General features: G+C 42.2%; 1 protein-coding gene across 5 annotated transcripts in view; it reads right to left on the reverse strand.

Moving 5' to 3' along the window:
* Nucleotides 1–12026, reverse strand: part of LOC143023970 (putative flavin-containing monoamine oxidase A) — a 264982-nt gene that overhangs the window by 83706 nt on the left and 169250 nt on the right. The window contains exons 1-2 of one of the 5 annotated variants that reach the window (XM_076182974.1): nucleotides 10774–10969; nucleotides 9179–9314 (exon numbers count right to left, since the gene is read on the reverse strand). The exons of 2 other annotated variants lie outside the window; for them this stretch is intronic. In XM_076182974.1, the coding sequence (XP_076039089.1) occupies nucleotides 9179–9190 (12 nt within the window). In that variant the 5' untranslated portion in view covers nucleotides 9191–9314; nucleotides 10774–10969. Of the gene's footprint in view, nucleotides 1–9178; nucleotides 9315–10773; nucleotides 10970–12026 lie in introns of those variants that run through there. 2 more of the 5 variants (XM_076182674.1, XM_076182795.1) reach the window with 2 other exon arrangements.

The raw sequence follows: 12026 nt of genomic DNA on the forward strand, positions 1-12026 counted from the left end.
GGGCGGTGTGGCGGGATGACCCTTCATCCACGACGTGTTGAGGCGGGAGGGGCGTTTAAGAGGCTTTAAATATACATGAAGTGGGCGTGGGGTTGGATTCGGGGAACCTACTTATAATGGGGAAAGGGTCTTTGGTACATGTATGTATGTATGGGTGGATGTACTGTGTGTACAGTATATATACATGTATGTTTCCCTGTATATATATATATATATATATATATATGTATATATATATATATATGTATATATATATATGTATGTATATATATATGTGTGTGTGTGTGTGTGTGTGTGTGTATTCACTTGGTCTTTGGATCACGTGTTGGACTCGTGATCGACAGCTATTTCCCTCCTGGAAGAGAGCTCAGAGCTCGTAGGTCCGATCTATGGGTAATGCTATGACCTTGCACACACACACACCCCAACTCCCCGCCCACGAGAGTTGGAGTAACACCCCTCAGCGCTGCGATACTGATATTATTTCAGCCCCGGGCGAGGATCGAACCCGGACCTCCGTAGTGGCAGGCCAGAGCTCTAACCACAGCGCCATGAGAGGTGTGTGTGTGTGTGTGTGTGTGTGTGTGTGTGTGTGTGTGTGTGTGTGTGTGTGTGTGTGTGTGTGTGTGTGTGCGTGTGTGTGTTTAACTTATTGTAATACACCTTACAGGTAAGGGGCTACGCTCTTAGCGCACTACCTCTTTTTTACTCGTACGTTTTATCGGCAAGGTTGGAAACCCATTTGGTCACTGTCCTCTGTATCCTCTCAAGTTTGTTTACATCCTTTACTTATGCGGACATCCGCCCTAACGAGAGGAGGGTGAGCAGAGCAACGTATACGGAGACCACAAACCATCGCTCCATATTCTAATCTTGGGCAGGTCAGGCAGTCTACGATTTGTGTCTTTGTGTGTGTGTGTGTGTTGCCTTGCCACAGTCTTGGACCACGTACTGGATTTATGATCGACAGCTATTACACTCCCGTGTGATAGCTTAGAGCTCATACAGTTCAGTTTACGGGAAATGCCGTGACCTTACACACCTATTCCCCTGTTGATGTAAGGGATCAATGGTTTTCAGTACCTTTGTGTTCACAACTTGAAAGGACGCAAACTCAGTTTCTCAGCGTTGCTGACCGCGGCACTAACAAGTAATCTAGCCAGACACGATTGTGTACTTAGCTTTAGTATACAACTCGGAGCTGTGTTCAAGGAGTCCTGTCTCTATATCTCCATTCATCAAACTTTGCCTTAAATTCATTTATGTTGTTGTTCTGAATTATAGTTTCATCCAATTTATTCCACAAATCCACTCACTTATGTGGAAAGTTGTACTTCCTAATATATCTTAAACTATTTTGCTTTTTCATATTTCTTACAATATCTTGTTCATCTTCCATTCTGTAGCAGCAGACCCCCTCTGTCCTTTTTCTGATTTATCATGACACCACCTCTCTCTTCGCTCCTCCTATGTAGGAAGTCACATTATTTCAGTCTGTCATCATATGTCTAATAATTCATGCTCGGGATCATCTTGGCAATTTTTATATTTTCTCTGTTTTTTTTTTTTTTTTTTTTTTTTTTTTTTTTTTTTTTTTTTTTTTTTTTTTTTTTTTTTTTTTTTTTCTTTGCGTGGGGTGACCACACCACCGTTGGGATGAATCAGACTCGTTTTTTCATATCCTCATCCGTGTAACGAAACGCAACTCTTGCATCTATCAGCAACAGGCTGTTATTCTGTTTATGCGACTTTCCGACGAAAGATCATCTCTGATTAAAATCCCTAAATTCTATTCCTCCTTTGCTATTAATTCATCTCCCATTTTATGTCTTTTCGTCGTTGTTTTCTTTGTCTCTACCATGTCTTCCATTACTTGTGTGCGTACGTGCACACCCAATGCTATCTACCTTAAAATAGACAGAAGCTTAGCAGCATATATAAGGTCAATTGGTCCAATATTTAACACTTGTTATGACCATAAAAGGGGTTGTTTTTACATCGCTCTGGTGCATTTTTTCTCACACCAACGCGAGGTATTTCTTCATAGCGTCATAACACTTGAACTGTTTTTTCATATAGTCGATACATCTGTTCTAGTGAACGCACGCGCGCACGCACACACACACACACACACCACACACACACACACACACACACACACACACACACAGTAGAGACCTGAAAAATAATAGCTTCCCACATAGAGTGATTGATGTCTGGAACAAACTAAACGGAGAAACAGTGAATGCCAAAACTATACACGATTTTAAGAATAAGCTGGATGCGGAGAGATACGAAAACGGTCACTATGAGCATAGCTCTCGTCCCGTAAAATACAACTAGGTCAGAGGTGGGGAACCAGCGGCCTTCCGGGCCATCAAGTGCGGCCTTCTGCGGCCTTTGATATACATACAGTATTATTTTTTTTAAAGACCTTGAATATTTTTTAAGTCTGAAATCATTATACACCTGAAACTTATAATATACACCACACACATAGACGAAAGCAAAGTTAACCGTGTTCAGTGATGTCACTCCCAGAAATTGGAACGATTTTTCTCTGAACCCAATGAATTTTAACTTAAAGCATGCAACATGTAAAGGCAATATTTCCTTGTCAGCTACGCCACCCTAGTGGGAGTGAGTGACTTCACGTAAAATTCACGAAGAGTTCCTGTCTCGTCCACCTCCTCTCTGTGAAGTCATTGTTGCCATTTTCTGTGTATATATTTTTTAAATGCATAAATGTAGATGCTTTCTTATTTTTTAATATTTGAATTTTTACGTTTCTTGTGCGTTCATCATATGCTCCAATAAGCCAAATAAGTTTTTTATTTGGATTTATAATTTGGATAAGTAATTAATTCTGATTTCATAAAACATGTTTCGTCAACTTGAACTTTGGAAATTCCGCTTCCAAGTTTTTCATTATCTTGTATATTACAATTAAAAAAAAATTCTCTCAACTTCTTATTACACATAATAATTGTTTTCTTTGAAAGCATTGTTTCCCTTCCCGTTCTTTCTACCGTGTCGTTTAAAATAGAGCAATAAATTAATCTTAGTTGAATATTAATTGGAATTTTAAAACCCTTTATTAAAGTGTAAAATGGGGATGTTAAATAATTTTTGCAATTTTTATTTCTGCATCTTAAAACATGACCAGCTTTTGTTTTTTTAAGATTTTGAATCTTCATTTCATAATTACATTTTATGCATTTATTTTACTTAGTATTTATTGTCTCATTAAATATCTATAAGCATTTTTTGCATTTCTAAATTGCTTTGAATTTAAATTCATAAAAAAGGTATAATTAAAAACAAAAAAAGTCAAATGTAACTTCTGCACCCACTTCGAAATTTAAAAAATGGGTAAAAATCATTTATAAATTTTATACATATGTATATTTTTAAAATAAAAAAAAACATTTTTAAACTGAATTTTTAGGGAGGGGGTGGAAAACTTGCACCGTCCCCTAAAAAGGGATAAAATAATTGAAAAAAAATAATAATAATAATTTGTTCAGTGCGGCCTCTACAGTATGTGGGACGATGAATTGTAAGGTGGCCTTCATGCACAAAAAGGTTCCCCACCCCTGAACTAGATAAATACACACACACACACACACACACGCTCAGATCAGCACATTCCTACTACATGCACAGTCTACCCCTCCACTAGTCTTGTGTTTTTCACCTTCTGGGCCGCGTCTGTGTTTTGGTGAACTCTACCTGTGTGGCACAAGGGCGCACACCTTCGGCCCTCTCCCCGCCTCTCCCAGGATCTCCCCCGAAGGTTCCTTACCAAGGGGGTCTGTGTACAGTGTACAGCAACGTGGCAAACTTCAATAAACTATCTCTCCCGCCCCTCGACCGTCCGTCTGCACTTCCGAGAACTGTTGCCATGATGGAATTATACTACCCATCTGTCGTACTCTTGGGCATGTGCAAATATATATATATATATATATATATATATATATATATGTGTGTGTGTGTGTGTGTGTGTGTGTGTGTGTGTGTGTGTGTGTGTGTGTGTGCGTGTGTACACTACAAATGGCTAATCATGGCAGAGATGAACTAAAGTTCGTGTATAAATATGTAACTCGAGCATACATACATAAGAAACTGAGTTTATCTTATATCTCTCTTGGTGGGTGAGTTGGTTAAGTCACTGTCCGTTTGTTACATATCGACTGGGTTCGAATGCCCTGCCTGATAACGGCTGTTTCCCAATATGTTTCCATCGAGCTGCATATTCCTGTTAGACTCGATCATGTTGGCAGGAATTTAAATGGAAAGAAGTTAATGTGGTTTATAAGATGGATATATACATGTATACATAGAGTAATTTTGAGACTGATTTTTGTATTCATTAAATATTTTTTTCAGAAACAACACTGCCATACACACATGAGAGTATGTCCGATTTAAATAATCTATCAACTAGTCAGTATTTAAGTAGAGGTAGATAGCCTTACCATAATGGCAACCGCTTGGTGCTCCTCATAGAAATAACCAAGGAAAACCGCCAGAAACCATTACCAATAGCCGTTCTTAAAATATCCAGAGCAGTGAATTTTGTCTATTTCCCCCTCTGTTCCCGCCCAAAAATAGCATCAACGCGCGCGACTTTTGTTCCCACAGAAATGCCACTCGACTACGTCCGTGACGTCATATCGCCTTTGATCTCGAGACTTCGTGGGCGGTGAGTCGACAAGTGTGCAAAAACACAAACTCGAGCCTATTTTAATCAATCGTCACCTGCGATGCGTACGAGGCGATTTCAAACACAAATGAAAATTCTAACATAAAGAAAAAAAATCATTATTTTTTTATGTAATGACAGGCAAACTTACCAAGAATTCCCTTTTCAATTGAGTTAGGTAATTAACCTATCAACTTGATTACAAATCTAAGAAGTACATTACCATTTTAAAGGAATTAACTAGTTTAAAACCATAACGAGATTAATGACTACCGACACAATCACCTTAACCCTAAGTGCTGGGGAATCCAAGGGAAATGGATCAGTGCCGGTTAGCCAGTCACTGGGAGTAGAGGCAACCGAACCTGTGCCCTCATTACTGCGGGGCGGAATCGAAGCCGAACCTGCCACATCGGGAGAAGCCAAGAATTTACTCAGCCAGATGGGCCGTCATCTATTTTCGTTCAATTCCGGGGGAATCTTCAATCCTGTGGCGTACTTTATACACATTCTGCCCTGACTGGAGACACGGGCGATGTCAAACAGCTAAAGGGAGGACTTTGGTCTGAGGAGAGCTCGCTCCCGGTCGAGACCCCACCTTTAGGCTTGGCCCGACCCTAAGCTGCATGAAATAGTCTGATGCTGGCCAGAATGAAGTGAATAGGGTACGTCGCCTTGTTGAAAGGTTGAAGGCCACCGCCATTTTCAAGGTCGTGCTTGCTAGGCGCCTTAATTACACATTCTTCCTCTCTGATTTTCCCTCTTCCCTCTCTTTATCCTTTCTTTTCCTCTTCCCTTCTCATTCCTCTTTCCTTCTCTTCCTCTCCTTCTTCATCCTCATTTTTCTCCCTTTCTCGTATTCTTATATTTCTTTCTATTTTTCTTTCTTACTCTTTTCCTCTTCCTTTTTCATTCCTCTCCTCCCTTTTCTTCTTCCTCCTTTTTCTCCCCTTCTCTCATTTCTATATTTCCTTTCTCTCTTGTCCTCTTTTTTCATTTCCATCTATATATACGTGTGTATTTGCGCGCGCGCGGCACGTTTTAGCATACTCTATTACGATGTAAGCGTCGCATCCATTAATTAATTAATTGATGCATGGGTTAATCAAATATGAGTTGTCACCACTGCTTTCGTTTACTGACCCGCTCTGTGCTGTCGCCCCCCTCCCCACCATCATTACAATCTGGCTTTGGCCGGGAATATATGTGTACAGTATATATATATATATATATATAATATATATAAAGTACTGTGTCCATATCATTTGATTAAACTGATTCACTAGCTTTCTATGACGAAAGTTAAGTGTTGTTTTATTCTGGCTAATGCCACACGATTATTATTAAGTGGTGACTGATTTATTCTTACATCACTGCATAACATGCACGCCAACCATGAACATCGTCACTCAAATATGGCGACAACAAAGCTGATATTACGACCTGCAATACTCATATCAATTACGGTTCGAAGCACGCATTTAAACCAACAGACTATAAAATAGGTCGGTGTTTTATTTGTCGTCACTAAAGGTGCGTTGTTAACACTCATTCTCGTCACGCGACGCAAATAGTATTGGAATCAAATCAATCCATAGCCCGCCGCCATCACTACCCCTACCTGAATCTCTTCAACTCTTTTAACCTTCTACCTGCCGGATATCCTTCACCTCATCAAAACCGCCTGATGGTAGCAAGAATGAAATTTATTAAACAACCATGTCAGTCAAAGATACAGATATACAGAAACACAAAGATACAAAATCGAAATACAATTCCACTGGTCCGATGTAAACACGGATTGCACGGGATTTTGCAATGACGTTGCCGCGCGTGAAATCCTATACATTCGACATTATTGCTATTGACTTATTTGTTCCGTGTTCCTCCCATACTTGGCGATAAAAAGGTATCTGAGGAATGAAACAAAAGGCATTCCTAGCATGGCCAAGCCGTAAATCTAAGTCCAAAGAGGAGAAAATTGGACAATACTGAGTAACAACGATAGCTTCGATCGTCCTTTTATAACCGAAACTGTCTATTTCTGACATGAGAAATTTGAATTAGGACGAGTAGATGGCGACGTGTACCCTATCACCACAGTAATACCGTGAACATAATGAAGTAATAAAAATAAATTAAACAATTATGGGCATTGCCCTATAAAACAATCTTGCTACTACAAACAAAGGAACCATTTACATCACTTGGCATGATGCGTGACGCGGGCATATTGACTGAAAACAGCGCCAAAAGGAGAACTGAATAATTAATCAGGTCGGTTAAAAAGACAGGCGCTCGAGGCGCGGTGCCCTCCTCCACATCCCCTCCCCACCTTCCACATCAACGTCAGTCAACGGTGTGGCCAGTACTCAAGGACTGTTGCTACAGAGGTTAGGTTAAGTTAGTTTAAGGTTAGCGAGCATGGTAGACGCAATTTAACTACACTTGAAAAAGTCTAACTATACTAGATTCATAAAGAAGAAAAATTACAACTGCTTAAATACGAACGAGAAGCAGTCGGCGAGCGTAAAACCCCAAGGCAACGTTGTCGTCAGTTCGACCAAACCCTTCAAGTTCCTCCCTCAGATCAAACAAACCCTTCACCAGGTTCGTCGATATCACTGGCGATTCGGTCTGAGCCACATCAGGTTTCCCATGGATCATGTGTTACATCGATGACGTCACATGGGTCACGTGACGCCATGACGTTACATGGTTGGGTGGGACTTCGATCGGGTTAAGTCATCCGGAGAGGGTTCTGAAGCAATAACAAGCGCTTCTGTCCTGATTGTCAACTAAATCTAACGGTGAGTTACAGTAGCTGGGTCATACTCCATCACTCAAACATTCATGAAAATCAGTTCATAAAATTTTCACAAAGAGACAAGAGCATAAACATAACCTCAGCGTGCACGGGACGTGTGTGTGTGTGTGTGTGTACGCGCGCGCGCGCATGCATGACGGGGAATGAAGGGTGAGGCTGAGTGGGGGGATGGGAAGGTGTCTCCAACACTACAAGCCTCTTGTTACTGTCGCTTGACTTTATTCAGTTGATGGGGAATTGTTTTTTACAAAACTGGTCTCTACATCAATCGGGAAGCCATTTGCTCCTGTTTGCCTCCTTCAGCTGAATAATATCCCCTGACATCACCGTGTTGAAGAGGGAGGGGGGGGGGGAACCGGGCAGGAACTGTAGAGTTTGCCATCAATAACTTCTGAACTGTGCGGTTGCGTGGTTTCGGTCAAAACGTGAGGCTGGCGAGAGACAGACAGAGGCCCGGGCAGGCCCACTGCATCCCCCGGCGAGCACCAACTGCAGACCCAGCTGAGGACAAAACCGAAAGGACAGCCAGGCAGAAACTCACAAAAGTTTTCATGAGAGCTGTGGGTGGCTTGGATGGCGCGTGAAGGAAGGGGAGGCTTATTGACTCCCTATTCCCTCATCCATCCCCTCACTGTATATATATATATATATATATATATATATATATATATATATATATATATGTGTGTGTGTGTGTGTGTGTGTGTGTGTGTGTGTGTGTGTGTGTGTGTGTGTGTATTACATATATCAATCAGCGTATTACCCCACTCGCCACTCCTCTGGTCCAAAGAAGATAAATAAAAGTACAAATACAGCAAATAAAAATCGGTTCTATCTCCGAACATCGTGGGACTCCTATCCTATCGATTCATTTGTCTCCGAGTTTCACTTCAGTCCATTCTCTCAAACGTCAGACGATTCCATTCCGCTGCCAGTGTGGCCGGATGGGAGACTCCAGACGTGAGGATCGTCTTGCACTTAAGATATTTTATTCAGACTTATGCCACGCGATCTGGTTCAGTAGGGAAGGAGGTCGTACGCACGACGGCAGAAGAGTTCGTAAGCGTTCATGACACTGACGGCTGCAGAAGTGATCGACCCGATCTCCATTAATCTGCGACCGGTTCGTTTAATCCCATTTGTTAACAGAGCGTCCCAGTTTCCTGACACAGCAGGACACCTCCGCCATGAAAGGGCAGTGGTAAGTGGTTAGTGGTAGTTGTGGTGGTGGGTGATCGTGGTGGCGCAGGAGAGTGAGGCGTGGGATGAATCGGGTGTGGGTGTTTCCCTGGCCGGACTTTGTGGGTGCTGTATCTGTGGCCATGAGTTTGATGGTGTGTGTGTGTGGGGGGGGGGGGGGCTGTGGTGGTGTGGGTGTCCCAGGTATGGTGCGTGCGTGAGAGATATGAGAGATAGATAGATAGATGGATGGAGAGAGTGAGTGAGAGAGAGAGAGAGAGAGAGAGAGAGAGAGAGAGAGAGAGAAAGGAAATGTGGGAGAGAGACGACTATCACGACCGGCTGCTAGATCCACATAAGTGGGGAATGTCAGTCTCGTCCTCTCTCCCTCTCTCATACACTCACACTTCTCTCCCTCCCTTCCCTCCTCTCACTCTCTCTCTCAAACAAAAGTTGTTCCTCACATTGTGGTGCATTGGTCAACCCTTCGATGCCGTGGAACACTTGATGGATTTTGTTCTGGCAGGGAGGGGAGAAGGGCGATTCTGTGCAGCTGGGGAGCCCTGTTCCGACCGTCCTGGACCCCAAAAGGTCGCCTGTCTTTCGAGGGAGGCAAAATATATATAAAGAAATAAGATAAAATAAATCATAAATAGATAAATAAGTGGATAAACGAATAAATAAGCAAATGAATATCTAATTAAATGAATAGATACATACATAAGATAAATTATAGATAAGTGAATAAATTAATATATAAAGTATGCCTTCACGATGAAGAACTTTACGCATTCTGGAAATACATTATAGAGGAATGATGACAACAGAAAATACATCAATTCTCTGAATGCTGTGTGTGGTGTTACTCAGCATGTAGTCCTATCTTCCGTTGGATAACAACAATAAAATCGCCTGACGTCAACAAGAACAAAATCTGTGAAATGAGCCATCATAGCGAAGGGGTTAATGGAGATGAAAGCCTTAACGCGCCCCATCCACCATTGAGCAAGAGCTCCCGTCCCCAACGTGAATAAAACCTCCTGGCGTAAATTTTTACATCGTGCACGGACAGCTAGAACAAGTAGAAGTCACATGGTTCCGGTAAGGGATCGATCTCGAATCTGCGTGGTATGAGTCAGGTTCGAATCAACACAAGATAAACAAGTTGCAATTAATCAACCGGTATAAAATATTTAAAGCGATGCTGTCAATCGTACCATTCTATGCGTCACAATGTCGGTTACTCACCCCCCCCCACATCCCGCCATTTACAACTTTGTCTTATTCAAAAAAGTGAACCGTTGATTTTCACTATCAATCTGAGAGACTTGTAAAAGTATTATGTTTTCAAGAATGTGTGGGTCGCAGAATCGATAGAATTGAAGTTTGTAAAAAGTTCAATATTTTGAATTTGAAATTATGTGGTAAATCCCATTCTCCTCACCTTGACACCCTGATCACCCCACCCCCGTGCACCTGGAATGGGGGGTCACTAAACTAGCTCACATTACGACCACTATGCCCTAGCTGCCCGAGAACACTGGGCAAAGGTGACGACTTTGGCTGCCGTTAAATGCTTCCTGGTGTAGACTATTCGCCTAAGCCCCATGACCGTCCCTTCGTCCGAATGAAATTGTCTGGCATCACGGTTTCTTGTCAGAATAAAGTATGCTGTGTCATTCATTTCGAACGGCTAAATATATCTTCAGGTACAGTGCTTCTATGCTTTTATTCTGTCAAATCATAGGTTTACTGAAACACAAACAACTGACTGATTAACTAAAGACAAATGAATACACAAATAAAATAAATTGATAAGTAAATGAACAAAGAAATTGCGCACGACAATATCTAACGAACTCCGTGTTTGAAGTTACTTGTCAACTTTCTTACGTGTATCGCTAACCAAAACACTGTTACGTGCATGTCCAGTCTTCATATGTCACGTCCAGTTTCACCTGTGACAAAAGCAAGTTTTCACACCTTGTCACCTCTTCAATTCCCCGCATCTCTGCCCTCCTCCAAGGTGTCTGACGATCGGGCGTGAACGAAAACTTACCAGAAATTTCATTATCAAATTCGCTTGCGTCGTCGCCCTAGCCTTGACACGTGGTTGACTTGCAAACGTTCAGTCGTAAACAAAGCCGGGGGACGACCAGCGGTCGAAACCACCTGTCACTTTTCATTTCTATACAAAAGCGTCTTGTCTCTCCCACGGCAGAGGACGTGAACTGGTTTAATGTATATAAGGAAATGATGAATCTCTCGACTCCGTGCGGTCTACGTATGTGCGCGCGGGTGGCCCCACGTACCTCTCCCCTTCACGACGCTCCGCCTCCCGAGTCCCCACTACCTGTGCTGAGTGAACTTTCCACTTCTTTCATTGATTTCTCACTGTTTTGCATCCGTTAGTTGTTTCACTCGATTAATATAGCATCTGCACGGGCTCATGATTTTAATTTATGGCATGTTACATGTTAGTTATAAAATTTTCTTGAATAAGCTTCTAACACACCAATATAGGCATATGCAGGCTTAAACCAGAAACCTATACACCACGCAATTCTGGCGCTTATTTTTAGTCTCCATTGAGGTCAACCCGTTAGATAAAAACATTTGGAATCTGTCACACGTTGTACATAATGGCAAATTTCCCAATAGGATATTCGTTGGTGTCACCTCAATACCTGACCACCTGTCGACATCAAAATGGGATCGCCCAACTACCGACCGACGCGACATGACGTAAACACGATTTGGCGCGATAACTTTCCCCCAAATTTCCCTAATCTCCTCCCATTACAGTTAAGTCACCGCAGTTCCCAGGCTCCCTTTCAGCTTGCCCACCTCTTCTAGATACAAAACTACTACCTTAAGAGGCATAAGGAATGAGCTTTTCCAAGCTTTATAAACGGCAGGCGGCGTTGTCGTTTTATTTATGGAGATGAAGGTGGGTGGTTGATGTCCTTCCCTTTCCTGAGCGTGCTCAGACCGGAACAGCTAGACAACTTCGTCTATCATGAAACCCCAAAGTCTAAGAGGTTGGGGAGCTGGTGGGAGGTATATAGGGAAGGGATATACTTCATTACGAGCTAGTTTTAGAACTGGGAGGCAGGGGGCAGCTCACTGCCTTCCGTGACAATAGGCCAGTGATTAGTAACTTCTATTGCACCTCTCAGGCAGCCAAACCATTACAGCTGGATAAAGATCACAGGGGCCATACACCAGTGATGACAACTAATTTTTCGCACGGTACAATATCTAGGCATCCAGAGATGGGAAAATACATATCAGGACAATTTATCAGCGTGT

The sequence above is a fragment of the Oratosquilla oratoria genome, chromosome 1 (assembly GCF_046742065.1).
Source record: "Oratosquilla oratoria isolate Oo_2021 chromosome 1, ASM4674206v1, whole genome shotgun sequence".
Lineage (NCBI taxonomy): Eukaryota > Metazoa > Arthropoda > Malacostraca > Stomatopoda > Squillidae > Oratosquilla > Oratosquilla oratoria.